The following is a 16,398-nucleotide window of genomic DNA, read 5'->3' as shown; positions in this document are numbered from 1 at the left end:
AGTCTTGCACAAAACTGGCAATTCCTGGCAGCGCCAGAAAGACAACACCGAGTGGTGCAATCGTCACGTCTGGAAAGTTGCAGGGCATCAAGTCACAAAAATGGAGCAATTCTGCATTTACAGCACAAGCAGAGCAGACACCTCTGTGTACAGCTAAAGAAACACATCACTTGCTAGATTTGAGAAGGATATAGATGTGGATACAGGACCAAAGCAATACAGGAATTTCTAGAGTGAGGAGAATTGAAGGTAAGCCCAAGTCATGGCAGGACTGAAGAGTTTGAGCTATCTCACAAAAACCAGGCTAGACACATTCCTGGTCAAATCCTGTGGCACAGAGTGCAGGCTGTCCCCAAGCTCTGTGACATTTCCAGTTGTCTCCAAGTGCACAGAGCTCAGGCCCAGCTGAGGGACACRGGACTTCAGGGATGACTGCCCAGTCATCCCTCCTCATCCACAAGTGCCCAAGTTGCACTACTGTGTTGACAGAACAAGTTGCCTGTTTAAATATGCTGTGTGACACATCACAGCACTAGCAGAGGAATGCTCAAAGGCAGAAGAAAAATAAATGCCTAATTTTCACATAGGACGTCCCACAGCTCTGTCATGTCAACCTTTAAGCGTGGTTCTAGGGCCCATAGATGATCATGGCAGGAGAACACTACTGTGAGGCAATTTTTAACAAATCTGGAAACCAGAATTCCTYTTGAGGTTTCTTTCACCTTCTTTCATCTCCACTGGGTATGTGAAAGGATGAGGAAGGGAAAGTAAATGTATTACCATAAAGCTACACAGGTTTAGTTAAGCCTGGCTGGTTTCTCATGGAGTTTGACAGAGTTTGAGTTTCAGGAGAAAACATAAATTTCAGCCACCTCTGATTCTCACAGCTTTTTTCTACCTCACCCCCCATCGGGGGCTGTAGTGGTATTTTTATGATAGGATGAGTCTTACATACCTCAGTACAAAAGGGAGCTATTGCTAGGATGTTCTCAGAAAAGACCTTCCCTTTGCTACCCTGATCCTTCAGAGCTCRGCTGGGTATCATGGCAGTTTGCCTTGCCAGTATCTCAAAAATGGCTCAGGTGGAGGCAAAATTCTGAAGTATTTCTCATGTAAATGACACTAGTTATTTTCAATAAAAGAATCTGACTAAAAATTGGTGGAACTAGAAAATAAGCCATTTTTAGCTGTAGAAAAAAGGTTACCATAAGAAACCCCTTTTAGTTGTGGGTTCTGGGAGAAAGAAATAAGACTCATGCCACGTGGAAAGACGAAGACTAGCATCAGCTCCACAGCCATATCCTTACCTCAGTTCGCCTTGCCTTTTTGATCAGCCTCCATGGGGAAGAGCTCTTTGGTTAGCAGCAGGGATGATTTTTTTTTTCTTTGTATTTTCTTTTGGTTTGTTATTTTTTTGTACACAAGTGTTGGAGAAYGACAGCCCTAAATTTAGAGGGACTTTCTGCTGCAGAGGCAATTAGTGCAAACCTTTGGTATTTATTAGCAATATGGACCTCTCACTTTGACATTATACAGGTACTGCTAGACACAAAGTATGTCAGGCTCTTCTTGTCTCTTTAAGAAAGTTCCTAAAACTCCAGAAAAAAAATATTTGCTTTATTGGAAAAAAACATTGTGTTTAATGCTTTACCATTTCAAATTATTTTTCAACAGTTTTTTTTAATCAGCTGAAATATTACAGGATTATCATCTTTAAAAAAGATACAGAAAAACATGGTAGCAAAACTGTAGTGTTATGTGTGAATAACTCACAGCAGATTCAAGTGTAAAAGACAGACATTTGACAATATACCTCTTCACATACAGTGGTGCACTGTACATGGAACACGGCTAAACAAGCCGACATCTGAGAATTACTCATCAGTTAAGCATATGCACATGAGCACTTCCAAAAAGAAAGGTAGTCTGTGTTCAGTGTTTCAGAACAGAGATGCAGCTACAAGTAAACTACAACTGGTTGTTCACATGTGTCTCAACTTGAGGACAATGAAACACTCATCTCAAGTCCACTCATCTCAAGACTAAGTTAAACCACAGTCGTAAAGAGAGAATCCAAAAGGATATCTGGCTACGTTTCACTGCCCAACAGGAGAGTTCTTTCTTCAGTATTACCAGGAGGACTTTGAAGGCTGGAACTAGAAGTATTTACAGAGGGGAAGATAAGAGGAGGAAGAATCATATTTAATATTCTCTAGACACAATACTAATACGATAGCGTAAAAGTCAGACAAAACATGGGAAGAGTTGCTTGGTTCACTGAATTTGTTTTCTTCTATCACACACACATGCAATAAGGATAATATACATATAAGAAACAGCTTTCAAAACTGTCATGCCTAACGACATAATACAGCTCATAGACATCTTCCTAGAGGAATTATCAGTAGCATTTGCTCTTCAGTGTCATAGACCTGCTGCTTGCCCTGTTTCTTCAATGGGCATTACTTGGTTTAGGTCTCTGTCAAGCTCAGTGGTGATTTGGTASAGCACAAAGTGCAAAGTATTTAAGCAATGTTTTTACTAATCATTTTGTAATTAGCATGTTGAGGCTGAGTGTTGAGTGTGAGGTAAAAAAATGAAAACACACCTTTAAAAAATTGCTTTATAAGACTGTAAGTAAAAGAAAGAATAAATTTCTCAGCATACCTTCTCCTTGTGGTCTCAACGATATAGAATATCCCAATTGCAAGTCCCTTTGAGGAAAGAGTCAATCATAATAATAATGATCTAATGAAATAACTTACAGTTGCAATAGATATAACAGTCAAAAGTTTCTGATTACTTACACTTAACAGTGGCCATCCTCCTTGGATGGCTGAGGCCCATTCAAAACCCAACTTTTCATCTATAAATCCTCCTAGAGTGGGACCTACAAATGCCCTGCAACAAATCACAATTGTCAGCATGTTGTGCCTCGTGGCCTCCCTTCATTAGTTTGTCATCAGATTTTCTTCCATAGGCCAATTCTTCCTATAATTCACAATAATTATCAATTCAGTATTTGCCATGGCCTCAATAAAGATGCTTAGTGACCTCCTCATCTACAGAAGGAATTTGCATCATAGCACTGAATACACTCTTTTCTGTATCCAGGACTGCTCAGAGGTTCCATTAAGGACCATGCCTTAACAGGATACCTACAGAGTTCATTTCTGCTGCAAAAATAAATTTAAATCCTCACCCTTCCACACTTAAATTTTCAAAGCTTCAAGACAAATTACTGAAGGATGCATGCAGGTGAGAAGGCAGGCTTTGGTAGATACTGTTTTTATCACTGTGGTCACTATGAGCTGTGCTATACATAATCTATCTACCTGTACTTCCACACCTCTRTAAAAATGTCCTTGACAGGACATCAATGACTGAACAACATTTAGTTGTTCAGTCACTTGTAGTATTAAAATCCAGCAGCAGCCACAGAGGACTGATAAATAAAAAATGCTGGAAGGGCTGTCAAGCAGGTCTGTGTCCATTCCCAATAAGTGACAACTCTTAAAGGAGTTGCTAGTAGCACCTCACACCTATTACATTCTTCTATTACAATCACTGGGTARGAAGTTCAGATGTGCTCTGCTAAGCTGAGGAAACACAGACTTTGAATTATAGCTGGGGCTGTAGAAGATGACRAAATTATATCCTAAGCGATCCAGGACAAAAGAAAGTGAATGTGGAAACTGAGAGAAGGGTTMAAAGAAGCTACTCAGACACAGATGCTGTCTACCTCATTCCACATGGGAGGACTTAGCTCTGTTAAACATCTGTCTAAATATCAAACACTAAAGATGGTAACAGAAATGACCACACAGAAGGGTGAACTAACATCCACAGCAGCTTTTTGATATGAAGGGCAATACATTTCATGGAGCCAATTCTCTCAGTTGAGCAGCAACTTATATTTTTACRTGTCCACTAGACACCTGTTTTGAAGACTGCTTTGAATCCAGGTCAAAATAGTGTCTGCAGTGAAAGATTTTTAGCTGTGACATGGCAGGCTGTCATGTGACAATAACGTCACATGAAACGAACAGCCAAACACTACCAGTTTATCCAAAGGTGACTGTTTACCTACCCAAGTGACCACATGGCACTGAAGAGCCCAGACACCAGTCCCAAAAGACTCAGACCTTCTTCAAAGCCATTCTCACTATGGAAAGAAAGACCAAATAGATTAGGTGTAATACAATATTGTATCTCAATCTTCCTGAAAACAGTCTTTTCCTAGAGGGCCACTTTTTTTTTTTTCCTCTCTTTTTAGCTTACACATGACATAAACAGTAACAGGCAAAAGTGTACAGCAAAGTCATGTCTCTTTATCACTGTGTCACTCATTCCCCATACCTCATATGTTAAGTGTAAAACAATGAGAGAAGGATTTTAAGAAGGAAAGATCACGTTTTCAGAGGAATATACTTTAATATAAGATTAAACTAACACCATCCTAAGGCATGACTGACAAACTATATCATAGACCTTGTATTTTGAGCAAGTCTGACTCCTGCAGGTGCAGCTGTTAATGCCAATGCACCACRAAAATCCAGTGAAAACTGCTGGCTATCAAGCTTCCTAAGAGGCTGCAATAAATCACATGTATATGAAAATGCATCAGGCTTTCTGCTTACCACAAGAGTTACCTTACTTCTGCTTTCCAATGAAGTGGCTAATCAAACAAACAGGACAAAAAGCAGCGTAGGCTTTTAAGCATTACATACTAATTTTGTCTCAAAAGGGGGAAAAAAGCCATATCAAAAACCCACTTAACATTCACTCTTGAAAATATAGTATAACTTGACCTCTCTATAATGAAAGATAACAGGAATATAAGTTCGACAAAGTTACTTACTATGCGCAGTGCAGGATCTCTGGGAATACTGGGATAGAACTCATGCCAAGGGAAAAGCCAATCAAAACCAGCACTAGGACAAATAGCCACAGTTTACTGCAAAAGAGACACTTAAAAGTACTTAATTGTTTAGGAATCTTTTTCAAATCAGCACACCATTTCACTGAAGGTTCTGCATTGGCTCTCCATGACTGACCAGAAAAGGTTTCTTGAAGCCAAAATGAACTCCATTTGAAATGAACGCTAGGATTGGAAAATAGAGCTCTCCATGKAAAAAGGTCTTTGTGAAAGAACTTTGGAAAACCTTGGATTGAGTCAAGTATTTCCTTTTTAAATGGAGCTCAACTTAGGAGGAGCATGCACAGGAACAGTAAGAAAATGAGTTTAATTTGACAACACATATGTTTAAACTCCAGACCCRGTTAGTGCCATGACAGAAGAATTTTGCAGGTAAAGTTTTGTAGCCTAATACATTATACCCCAAAAGACTTTGCTAAGGAAAACAATGTTGAAGAGGTTACTGACTTCTTTTTCTCAACGAGTCAGTTTAAAGCGCATTACCTTTTTTTAAAAGGGCAGTCATGGGAGGAAAGGGTTGACTAATTCAACACAYTAACAAGTCTATCACCAACTTTAACAGACTACATAATCTAGGAAAGGTTTATACAGCTGTTTTGCAAATGTAGCAGACTTTGTTTTGCTGTGAATTAAAATGGCAATGCACTGCTTAGGTAAGATGGACATTGTCTCTATTCAGCTAGCTGAAAGCAACGCTATATCCTGGCATTTTCCTCAGTAATCTACAAAGGGAGACAGCAAACTCAACAGTGCTGCACAGCCATACACATTAAACTCATAGATGATAAAGGTTGATGAAACTGAGATTATAAAAATAAGGCAAAAAGACAACTTTTACTGCATGGYAAATGCCAGAAAACTGTGAGGAAAGGAAAATAAAAAGTAGTGCTGATTCCATTCTGCATATGGTAACATGACCAAATACAGTAACAAAATGTAAAGAAAAAAAATCCATTTTAAGAAGCTGTCATTTCTATTTTAGCCACATCTCAGTTTTCAGATACTTCCACTGATGTACATTAATATGCTTATGTTTGAGGCAAAAAAAAAAAAAAAATACTGTTTTTTTTCCTGTTTGGAGGTGCTAACTAGAGAGTTGTGGACAAATGGGACTATGGTCATTATAGTTTGGACCAAAAACACCATTTAAGGAGGTGGTTCAAAGAGGTTCRAGAAGAAGCAATCCATTACCTTTCAATGTGCAGTACAGGAGCAGGTCCTAACATGAAAAAGCAGGCTGCTATTATCAAGCTTCCAAAGACCAGCAGCCACTTCCTGAGGTGCTGTGAAAGAGAAGAAAAAGGTATGTTGTTTAAAGATGTGAGTTTATAATGTAGCCATTTCACCTTTCCCAATCCTCTTCTTCTAAATCTTCATCTTCTAAACAGCTCCTATAGAGACTTCCTATATAGAGGTATATATACCTCTATATAGAGGTCTCCTATAGAGACCATCATTACATACCAGCTAGAAATTCACAATTTCCCTGCTAATTTTGAACACCGGCAAAAAAACACTGAATTCATCTTTCCTGGCCACAAATGGCAGCAGAATTGCTGGCAGGGGCTGCTTAAGAGAGAGGTTTCTTCACGATGCTGAGTAAGGAGTAGTACTGTTCTGCCCGTTTTAGGTCTTACTCTTCCTTAAGACAAGAAATCCTATATAGCAATGCACAAAATTACAATGTATGGCCAAAGGACACTCTTAGTCTGTGTTAGGAGAAAAAAAAAAAAAAAGCAGCAGAAAACTGGCATTGTCATTCATGCAGATCATGCATGATCTAGGTTGTTTCGTGCCTTTGATCAGTGGCTGTCAACAGGGCAGCCTTAGATAAATCTATCAAAGCTGGACTGATGAGCTAGAGAACCAGTTAGCTGTCCTGACAAAGTCAATAGGTGCTGACACACAAGTAACTCTGATAATACAGTTATTAACAGATAGAAGTCAAAACAGCTGACCAAATATCTTTATTCTTTTCTTCCCTAAAGTTGATAAAGTTAGGAGGGTAAGAAATAATAACTGTGATGACTTTTACCACTTCCTATATTGGCTGTAAAGTGGGCTATGTTTAGTACACCAAAAAGGTTTAACATACTTCAGGGTACTTGTCCCCTGGGTACATACAAGGGTACTTGTCCACTGTCTTTTATGATTTTGGAGTTTCTCACATTCTTACATGAGCCCTGCACAGGAGACCTTTAAGCTGAGAGGATTCTGTGCAATATCAGCATATTGCAGGAAAGACAGGTCCTTTTACAGCATTTTACTGTACCTATTATTTCAAAATAATAGTATCAAAAGTTCACCAGTATTAACTATATATTATACATATACACACWAATACACATACCCACAGAGTGTTTTATTAATACCATRCAAACAACAGAGCAATACTCACTGGCAGCTTGTCACTTAAGAATCCAAGCAGTGGAGATGACAGGGAATACGACAGTGCCAAACCTAGGAATACCAAGCCCACATAACCAGCTGGGAGTTTAAACTGTGAAAAGAGAAGAATCTAAACACATATATGCAACATTTATTGAAGGACATTCTTAAAACTGTATTTTAGGTCAAACTGTTGAAATCTACGTGTATATCTTAGTCCTGGGTTTCATTGTGTCATACAGAGGGGTCTGTGAAGTATTTGAAGCCATTAGCAAAAGCTCTGTCCTTCTTCTACCTCCATGTCTTAGTGTGAGGTGACAAGGGCTGACATGACTGTATACAAATCAAACCTAAATAATCTTAAGGGTAACCATGAGCTTTGCCCTAGGCCAGCACACAGGATTCTGGCATCAATATCTGGTATATTTGAAAGAGGTGCTTCCGACACACTAGCCCTCCTCTGTAAATCAGTGCATCTTTAAAGCAAGTGGTCCTACAAAACACAACTTGTGCTTTTCAGACAGAGGAGGATTTTTGCAAGAACCCTGAGGTCTACAGTTTCCTAATGTAGAGTCATCTTCCTGTACTGAAGCAAAGTATGGCATTAGCCATACGTGTGTTAGCTCATCAAATGAGTGTCTGGGCTACCACTTACAGGRTATTCCAAGGTGGTTCACGTGGAACTATCTAAGTACTTATTATTTCCTTGTCATATGCAAGAACATAGTACTGATGCTACTTTAGCACTTTGGTAACACACTCACCAAAGGAGGCTACAGTCCTTCTACAGCGACTTTCTGCTAGTGCATACTCTACAGTGGGATAGTTACAGGCCCTGTCTGGATGGTCAAAACACATTCATATCTCTAGTGATGGGACATGTTAGCTCCAAGTCTCCTCTATCCTGGATACGCTAAATGCTGGACTAGAGAGGAAAAAATATGACAGCATTACAACCAGTCAAATGCTATTACCTAGACACATTATTAATAAATAAAGCATTCAAAAATCACTACCTGACTTCAAGTTGTACCAGAACATTTGCCTTCTAAAGAATGAAAAAAATGAGCCAACAGGCTACATTGTTGTAAGCAGTTTGATATTATCATTACTTTAMCGTAAATCAAAACAGCAACATAATATCCTCTCAAATAAATCTTCSCATCTATAGACACAGTGTGTGTGATGCAATTTTACAGAATTTACCTTTCATAATGAAAGGAAGGTCTCAGTTTACAAAATCAACTGCTGTGCCTGTTCAAAGAAAGGACTACGCAGTTGAAAGCCTATTAATTGAAAAAATATATATATTTTAAAGGCCCTAGATTTCTTTATTTTCAGAAGTGCAGACATTCTGTATCAATAGATGAGGTAAATGGGAATCATGATTTGTCAGTAATGTGGAAAACTCTAGTTTTCATTTGCTTTTAATATTTCGTATTTGGATAAGATCTAATAATATTTACAGTATTTAAAGTAGATTTATAACCAATTAGCCACTATTTAGGAAGTCACTACTTTCTTGCACATTAAGGCAACTTACCTTCTTTAGGATAAACAGAGACATTGTGGGGTCCAAAAAGCCCAAACATGAACTTAGAGAAAATATAATAAAACAGAGTAACAGGACTTTTGGCAGAAGAACAAGCTTCCAAAAGGAGTCCTTGCTAGGGATTGAATCTGTCTCAAAAGAAAAAGAAAGAAAAGCTGCATTCTTTTTCATAGCATAAGCCTATGAGTCATTTTCCTGTCACCCTTCCACCTTAAAAAAAATATTAAAAAAAAAAAAAAATCAGTGTTTTCCATTTTATAGCTCTATTGAGCTTGCTATCTAACAAGCAATGGAAGTCAACACTAGACTATTATGCAACTGAAACTTAACAACTATCATCTTTTATGAGGGTTTATCTTTAAGCTACTGTTRTTCCCAACAGCATTATCTAAAATTCAGGGAAATTTGATCATCTGAAGCCCTACAGTTAAACCACTGTTTACTGACTTTACAAGCCATTCATACTAACCAGATCTTGCATCACACAGTATAAATACCCACCTTTGCTCTCCCAGTAATTGAGGGGGAGGCATTAACCCCGCAAATATGTCAAGTTCTCTTTTTCCATGCAAAACAGGTCTCCAGCCTTTCTTCAACTGGCTATAGTGATAAGCTGATCCTAAGCAAATACAACTAACTCTTTACAAGGCCTGAAGCTAAGCATACATTTTCGTTTCATTGTGTATCTCAGTTGATTCCTATACAGAGAGCTTAGTGTTTGCAGATACGGACTTAAGAGTTTGCATTCACTCTAGGCCACCTGCATGCATTAGTTTTAGTTAGCATTAAAACACGGGCCTGATCAAGGGCACAAATTAATTTGGCTGGAGCTTTGCCCTCTGAGCTGGATCAGGCTCCAGAAGGGGATGTTTSTCTAAGGGACATTTATGTCTGTGTCAAATTGAAGCTTAGTTTAGACATGTGTCTCAGGGTGACCCACCAAAGGAGCTGGGCAGAAGGACACTCACCGTATTTCGGTAACAGGCACATGTTCATAGGCACCAGGACCAGCACTAGGCAACCCAGTGCAATGAAAGGGACCTCATAACCAAACGACTGATATAAAAAGCCACCCAAAGGTGGACCCAGCACCAGTCCAAGCCCTGTAAAAATTTCAAGGCTACCCTAAAGGATGAGAAAGAAAACATATCAGAAAAAAAAAAAAAAAAAGTAATTTGGGAAGAAATTTCAATGTATAATAAAAAGCCAACCACTTGTCTGAGGAGAGGTACAATGCAGTCAGGCTAGAAAAAATAAAGAGGGAATTCATCACCACAGGGAATAAAAGCCAGCAGAAACCTTTGCAAAGGCAGCRAGCAAAAGGAATTTTACAGTTGTCTGGGTAACAGCTACTACCTCTTTTGCTGCATTACTGAGAACTGTTTGTATGTGAAGCCACAACAGCGTTAGCCACTCTGCTGGCACCAAATGTTCCCAGCTCCCGAGAGAAGGCCGTTGCTTCACTGATAGGCACCATCCTTAGAAGGGATCACTTATCCCACAGGCAAAGTTAAGCTACAACCCATGGCCAGGTAGGTGTTTTAAGCTAAAGCTTCCACTCCATAACCAATGGCCTGGATTTAGTGACACTAAGTAGGGAATAACTCTGAAATTGCACTGGGGAAAACTCAGCTTGTCCAGTTTTTGGTGTGTTGCTATTACTGTTTCAGACAATTAATTTTTCTTGAAGTCTGATGCTAAGATAGACAACTGTACATACATCCTTTACCTGCAGGTGGGCTCTTTAAGTTGAGGTCACTTTAGTTACCTGTTTAAATTGCATTTTGAAATTTACAAATGGGAGAACTTAACATTACTAATTGAATAATTCAAAGTATGATTACAATGTATTACCCGATTTTCAAAGAAAACACCAGTTCCTCATTGCTGAGGCAATTTAGTAGTTTTCTAGCATCCACTTAAGAGAAACCGCAGTAAGACTTAACAAGAATCTGAACCAAGCATGAACTGAAAGCATTAATGATCTCAATTTTATTAAATATTGTGAAGGATGTTCTTAACAGTTATTTACTAAAGTTTAATCTAGTTATTTCTTTAATTGAAAYGAGAATTAAAGAGGCATCTTATTAAATATGACATGTTTTTTTCCCAAAACAGTATAAAAAGAACAACTACATAAAGGCAATCTCTAATTGGACTGAATCACCAATGACCACAAACTCTTCAGATTTCTAGCTCTCCTCATATCTTATCAAGATCTTACCACACTTTTTAATAGATTATGCAAGGAGAACAAAACCAAAGTTATTTCCAGTTTCCTATCTCTCAATCATTTAAGTCAACCTATTTGAATGAATTTAAATTTACATCATTTAAATCAACATATCTGCATGAWTTATTTAAATCTGTGGAATAAACTGGAGTCATGAATGTTCCTAGGTGGTTATTTAAAGCTAAATTAGCATTCTAATAATCTGGTTTCAACTGAAGAGATTACTACTACCATCAGTTCAGTGAGSTGTCTTCAAAATTTAAGCAACAATACATTCTGTTTGATTAGCTATATTTAATAGAAATTATGCTAAACTGTAAACTTGTTCTAGAATTGTGATTCGAGATTAAGAATGAACATCATATGACAATTTCAAATACATATGAATATGAAAGTGCAAATTTTTATCCTACTGGTTTTAGGCTATGTACAGGTAATTCAGGCACAGGTAATTTTTGTGCTTACCAAGACAGTAGCTATATTGCTGGGAAATGCCTTCGCAAGGATTGAGAACGATGCTGTCATTGCTGCTGCAAAACCTACTGCATCCATTGCTCTTACCAGAAAGCACAACGTGATGAACAGGGGTCCATTGGGCACCTTGTCCAGTATCCTGAAAAAGAACAAATTCTTAAGCCACCTGCTAAAGGCTTCTGCAAATGCACTTCTTGGGTCTGCTGCTTCTTTAACACTCACAGTTACGAGAGTCTCAATGCTGCATCTTTTTGAACTGCTCCGTAGCAGCAGTCATTCAACTTCCCTCAAATTATTTTTGTCAGCCTTCTCCTTTCCCCTTTCTTTGGTGGCAGAAAGGACAAAGGACAAGAGTAGTGCTCTCCTAGCCTGTGACAAATTCCAGAGCTTTCTGCTGTGTTTCATAGCTTTTCCTATCAACTATGTGAGAAGCCTGATATGACAACTAAAAAATACTTAATAAGAGCTATATATAAAACTTTATTTTATATATATATATATATATAAAATAAATATATATTTTTATACATATATATATATATAAAACTTTATTTTGCTAAAACAAGCAGCTTATTCCTACTAGCTGGCAGGCAAATCTTCGCATTTGCAACCAAAACTTTTTAAGGGCATGAATAATTAAAACATTATGCATAGGTAGTTCCCTTCCTGCTGCACTTTGACAAATTTCTTGCCCTTAACTGGAGTCATTATTTACACATATATGCTTCAAGTGTTCACTCTGCTTTAGAAGGGATAGAAAGCAAAGCTGATGAAACTTGTGACCTATCCAACACCTAAAAGATGTTCACAAGTTTTCAATTTCATTTTATGAACATCTTTTCATATGAATGAAAATAAATCAGAAAAAAAAGTAATAAAAAAAATTACTCACCCAAACAGAATTGTAACACATCCAGAAACAAACATCCCYGCCACAAACATGAATTTTGCTCCAATTTGTGTAAGCTGTAAATTAAATATCATTTTAGACATTGTTATTTCAGAACTAAATCAGGAATATTTCAAAGTACGTTGTTGTTAATTAACAGATCRTTATGGGCACTTCATAGAAAACATAATTAACAGATCTGGAGAAAGCGCTCCTGCCTGTGTGCCTCCRTACAACACCGAACCTAAAAATATTCTGAACAGCTAAGTGACTTAACGCAGCTTGCAGGCGGTAAGACACTGGTGCAGTTAACTGTTTCACAGCTGGTTTCTGCCGCTTCTGGACAGCGGCAGATTGCAGCAGCGCTCACCACTACAAGCTGCCACTCACCCTGAGTAACAGTCCCTTCCAGTGCTGCCACTGACACCAAGTCAGACTCAACAGCAATTTTACTATGAACTTTAATTCTACAAAGCTTTGGAATAGGAAACAGGGTAACTCCAGCTTCCTCAGGCTTAAAATTGCCAGAAATAGGCTTCATTGTCATTCATTGCCATTCACTTGGGTGATGGGTGACAAAAGGCATGCCATGAGGCTAACTCAATCCAGTTAGCAAAAGCACATTCAGGCTTCTAATTCCATGCCGTAATTTCCCTTAAGGAAAACAGACATTTCAGCCTGTTCASACCTGGGCAAAGGTCTGAAGAAAGMAAAGTCTTTGTGCTTCTGTCATTGCTACTGAAGYCTCTAGTTTGTTGAGTTTCACTGAAGTCCTCATGACTTTTGACTGTTGGACCACGCACCTCACTTGATAAAGACCTGATCATTTCAGTGTCTTTGCTGAAGACAGAGCCCTCCCCTCTGCCAGGTCTCTGCGAGGTTTGCGCCATGGCTGAAGGCCATCACAGGCACCCRGCGCTGGACTGAGAGCCCATGTGACAGCAGGATGAGCCACCTCATCCCCAGGAGAAAAACATTCACCATGGGTCAGGGTAGAGCAGCCAAAGCAGCAAAACATGGTAAAATTGCAGGAGTCTTAACTTAGACACAGTATGACCCAGCAGGTCTAGCCAAGGAAGTACCAAGAGTGGTGCTTCAGCATACAAACACAAACTGTCATGTAATTTGTTTGTAATTTCTCCAGAAAAAAAAAATCCTGAAGCTGTGTGAGAACTTAAGTTGCAAGTAATGGATACATTTAACTCACCACAGCATGAAGATGAAAGGAAAGGGATGCAAGAAACAGACAGTTGTAATGGGAGGAAATGTTAGGGAAAGACAATATACTAGACAGTATCCTTTTTAGACCAAATAGTGGAGAACAGTAGGTTAGGGGAAAAGAGAAGCAAAATAGAGAATAAACTGATTATTCTGAAGTAAACAAAATAATTAACAGGAAGAGCAAACCACAAACATATCAGCCATCTTATCCTATGTTCAATAGGGATAAAGGAATCCTCAGTAGGGAAGAGGAATTTTTAAGCTGTGCTGACAATCTCCGTTCAGACTGACAAGCCAGGCTCCACTTAAACCTACAGACAGGCCTCCCAAGGCAGTATCGAAGAGACACCACTCTACCCTGCCTTATGGACCTATCCTCAGGCATCAACCTGTGTCAGGACAGAAATAAATTAGTTTGAATTATACTTACGTAATTTCCCAAGATTAAAGAAGCCAAGAAATTGAATAATGCAAAACATCCAAAAATCATGCCAACAATTGTGCTACTGGTACCTTTCTTTTCTGCCTGCAGAGGGAGAAAAAGAAAATTACAATTCAGTAAAGATGAAAGCAAACTCCTGAGGCAAATAACATTTAAGCCTTGTGCTAATTCTTCTTTTATTCTCTATCAGCTCAGTTACAAAGCTATCTTATTTCTCAAAGAGAAAGGAGGTTCATAAGGTCATAACACAGCAATTTAAAGACATCCTGTTCCTCTATTTCAAATACAGTTAATGAAGGAAAAATCAATGTTCATTCTGCAACAAAATGGAAATTCTGGGCTCTCTGTCACACTGCTGAACAGGTGAGCTGACTTTATACAGATCCCTCAAGCTGCACAAGGGGAGCCAGTTACAGAGGCTGTAGCCCTGTCACAGCGGAAAGGCAGCAAGCAGAAAAGTTGGTTATCTTCATCGTATCCCCATAACAAATACTGGGCAAATGATTGACCCGTCCCACCGAGGGCCTGCAGTGGCAAAGCCTGTTCCTGAGGCACAGAAACTTCACTTGGCTATTCAGAGAAAAAGTTTTTTTCTATTAGGTGATTCTAATAACTACTACAGATTATTAGCTTGGATAATTGGGAACAACTTGGACATGAAAAAAAAAAAAATGGACTTGTGCTGCAAAGGCACTAGGGCAGTTTGTTTCATCCCTATTTTARGTACTGCATTCACTCCATACCATGAGAAAGATATTTTCCCCTCCCCAGTTGCGAGGTCTGTACGTTAATGCAAGGAGAGACAGCCGACACGAGCCAGCAAGTGGGGAGGCAGAAAGAAAAACAGTCACTGAGTGGCTAAGGCAACGCAGTGCAAGTCAGGACACRGCTGGAGCTCTCACCTCAGCTCTACCACCAAACTGCTACACAACACAGGGCACAGAAAGCATTTTACTTCTCCAACATGCATTTTGCTTTCTCTCTCATCTGTCCTGTCCATACAATCCAGGGATATCTCACATTTCCTGTAATAAGGACTACCCAGACCTGGAGATGGACTGGATACCTGTCTACCTGCTTGGGATCTGTCTCAYGGTCTTGAGAGCGTGTGGAAGATACTGGTGCCCACAGAGGCAGCAGCTGAAGTGGCTGCTGAGCTGAAGCCCTGTCAGAAACCCTGAAGACCCCAAAGCCAAGCAAGTGTTGASAGACATTTGTGCCCGTCCCCTCTGTGGCCACAGGGAGGATGGAATTGGTCTGCAGGCTGGATCCAGCTCGCTGCCACACACACTAGTGCCAGCATCAGTCTCTTACCATGAATTCCCACAAATCAGCAGTGAAACTCAGAGCTCACACACGGCCAAAAAAGTCCTACGATGCTCAAGATCTATTAAAAAGTTTCAACATGCAAAAGAAAAAAAATAATAAAAAAGRAGAGATCGGCTGGTTAGTCATTGATTTACCTCTGCAGGGAAAAAGGGTCCCAGGATGGAATAGCAGATCATTGAGCTGAAGTTGATGGAGGCTGTTGCGACCATCGTGAACAGCTGCTCCCTGGTGAACCTCCTCGGTTCCTCGGCAGGCACTTCCAGCGTGCCGTTTTCTTAAAACAAGCACAGTAGCAATCTTACAGCACAACATGATAAAGGGAGGCACAACTCATAAACCATGCCTAAACAGAAACATTTATACAAGATTTCTGCCTCGCTGGCCCTGGGAATTACTCCAAAGTGCAGCACCTCATCCTAAATTCAGGCATGCGAGTCTGGCATAAGAAGCCCCCTTGGTGCCACACCAGAAGCCCGTCCAAGTGGAGCGTCCCGCGCTTCCCGAGGCTGGACGAGCCCGCAGGCTTCCCGGGAAGGGCTCCCGCGCACCACGTGCCCCGTYAGGTGATGAAACGTCGCAGGGAAACGGGCGGCTCCCCTCCCGTGGCCCCTCCGTGAGCAACGCGAGGGAAACGTCCCGGCTCGGGACGGAGCCGCTCCGCCGCCGGGCTGCGCGCAGCGGCTTTCGCCGCCCCCCGCTCTCTCCCTGCCACCGCTTCGGCCACGCGGCTGCACGTCCCGCTCCAGCCGCCTCCGCGCTCCTCCCAAAACGCCTGCCCTTCCCGCACGGAGCTTCCAGGAGGGGAATGCGGCGCGGGCAGCRCACCGGCCCCAACCCCGCGCCTCCCTCCGCCGTCCTCGCACCTAGCGCTGCCGCCGCCTCCGCGCCGGCCGCCGCCTCGCTGCCCATAGCAGCCCCGTCCCGGCTCCGC

The 16,398-nt window shown here is 40.3% G+C and overlaps 1 protein-coding gene across 1 annotated transcript; it reads right to left on the bottom strand.

Moving 5' to 3' along the window:
- Nucleotides 1–1,726: 1,726 nt before the first annotated feature.
- Nucleotides 1,727–16,382, bottom strand: SLC18B1 (solute carrier family 18 member B1). Its single transcript, XM_026048226.1, has 14 exons — nt 16,331–16,382; nt 15,602–15,741; nt 14,127–14,222; nt 12,479–12,552; nt 11,578–11,725; nt 9,848–10,004; nt 8,871–9,007; nt 7,338–7,439; nt 6,131–6,222; nt 4,862–4,957; nt 4,091–4,165; nt 2,808–2,901; nt 2,668–2,714; nt 1,727–2,156 (listed from the first exon to the last, which is right to left on the bottom strand). Exons 1-14 carry the CDS (start codon nt 16,374–16,376, stop codon nt 2,090–2,092), a joined length of 1,371 nt encoding a protein of 456 aa, XP_025904011.1. The 5' UTR covers nt 16,377–16,382; the 3' UTR covers nt 1,727–2,089.
- Nucleotides 16,383–16,398: the final 16 nt, after the last annotated feature.

The sequence above is a fragment of the Nothoprocta perdicaria genome, unplaced genomic scaffold (assembly GCF_003342845.1).
Source record: "Nothoprocta perdicaria isolate Ctin4 unplaced genomic scaffold, notPer1 scaffold_52, whole genome shotgun sequence".
NCBI classification, from domain to species: Eukaryota; Metazoa; Chordata; class Aves; order Tinamiformes; family Tinamidae; genus Nothoprocta; species Nothoprocta perdicaria.
This window is presented reverse-complemented; position numbering and strand designations above follow the sequence as displayed.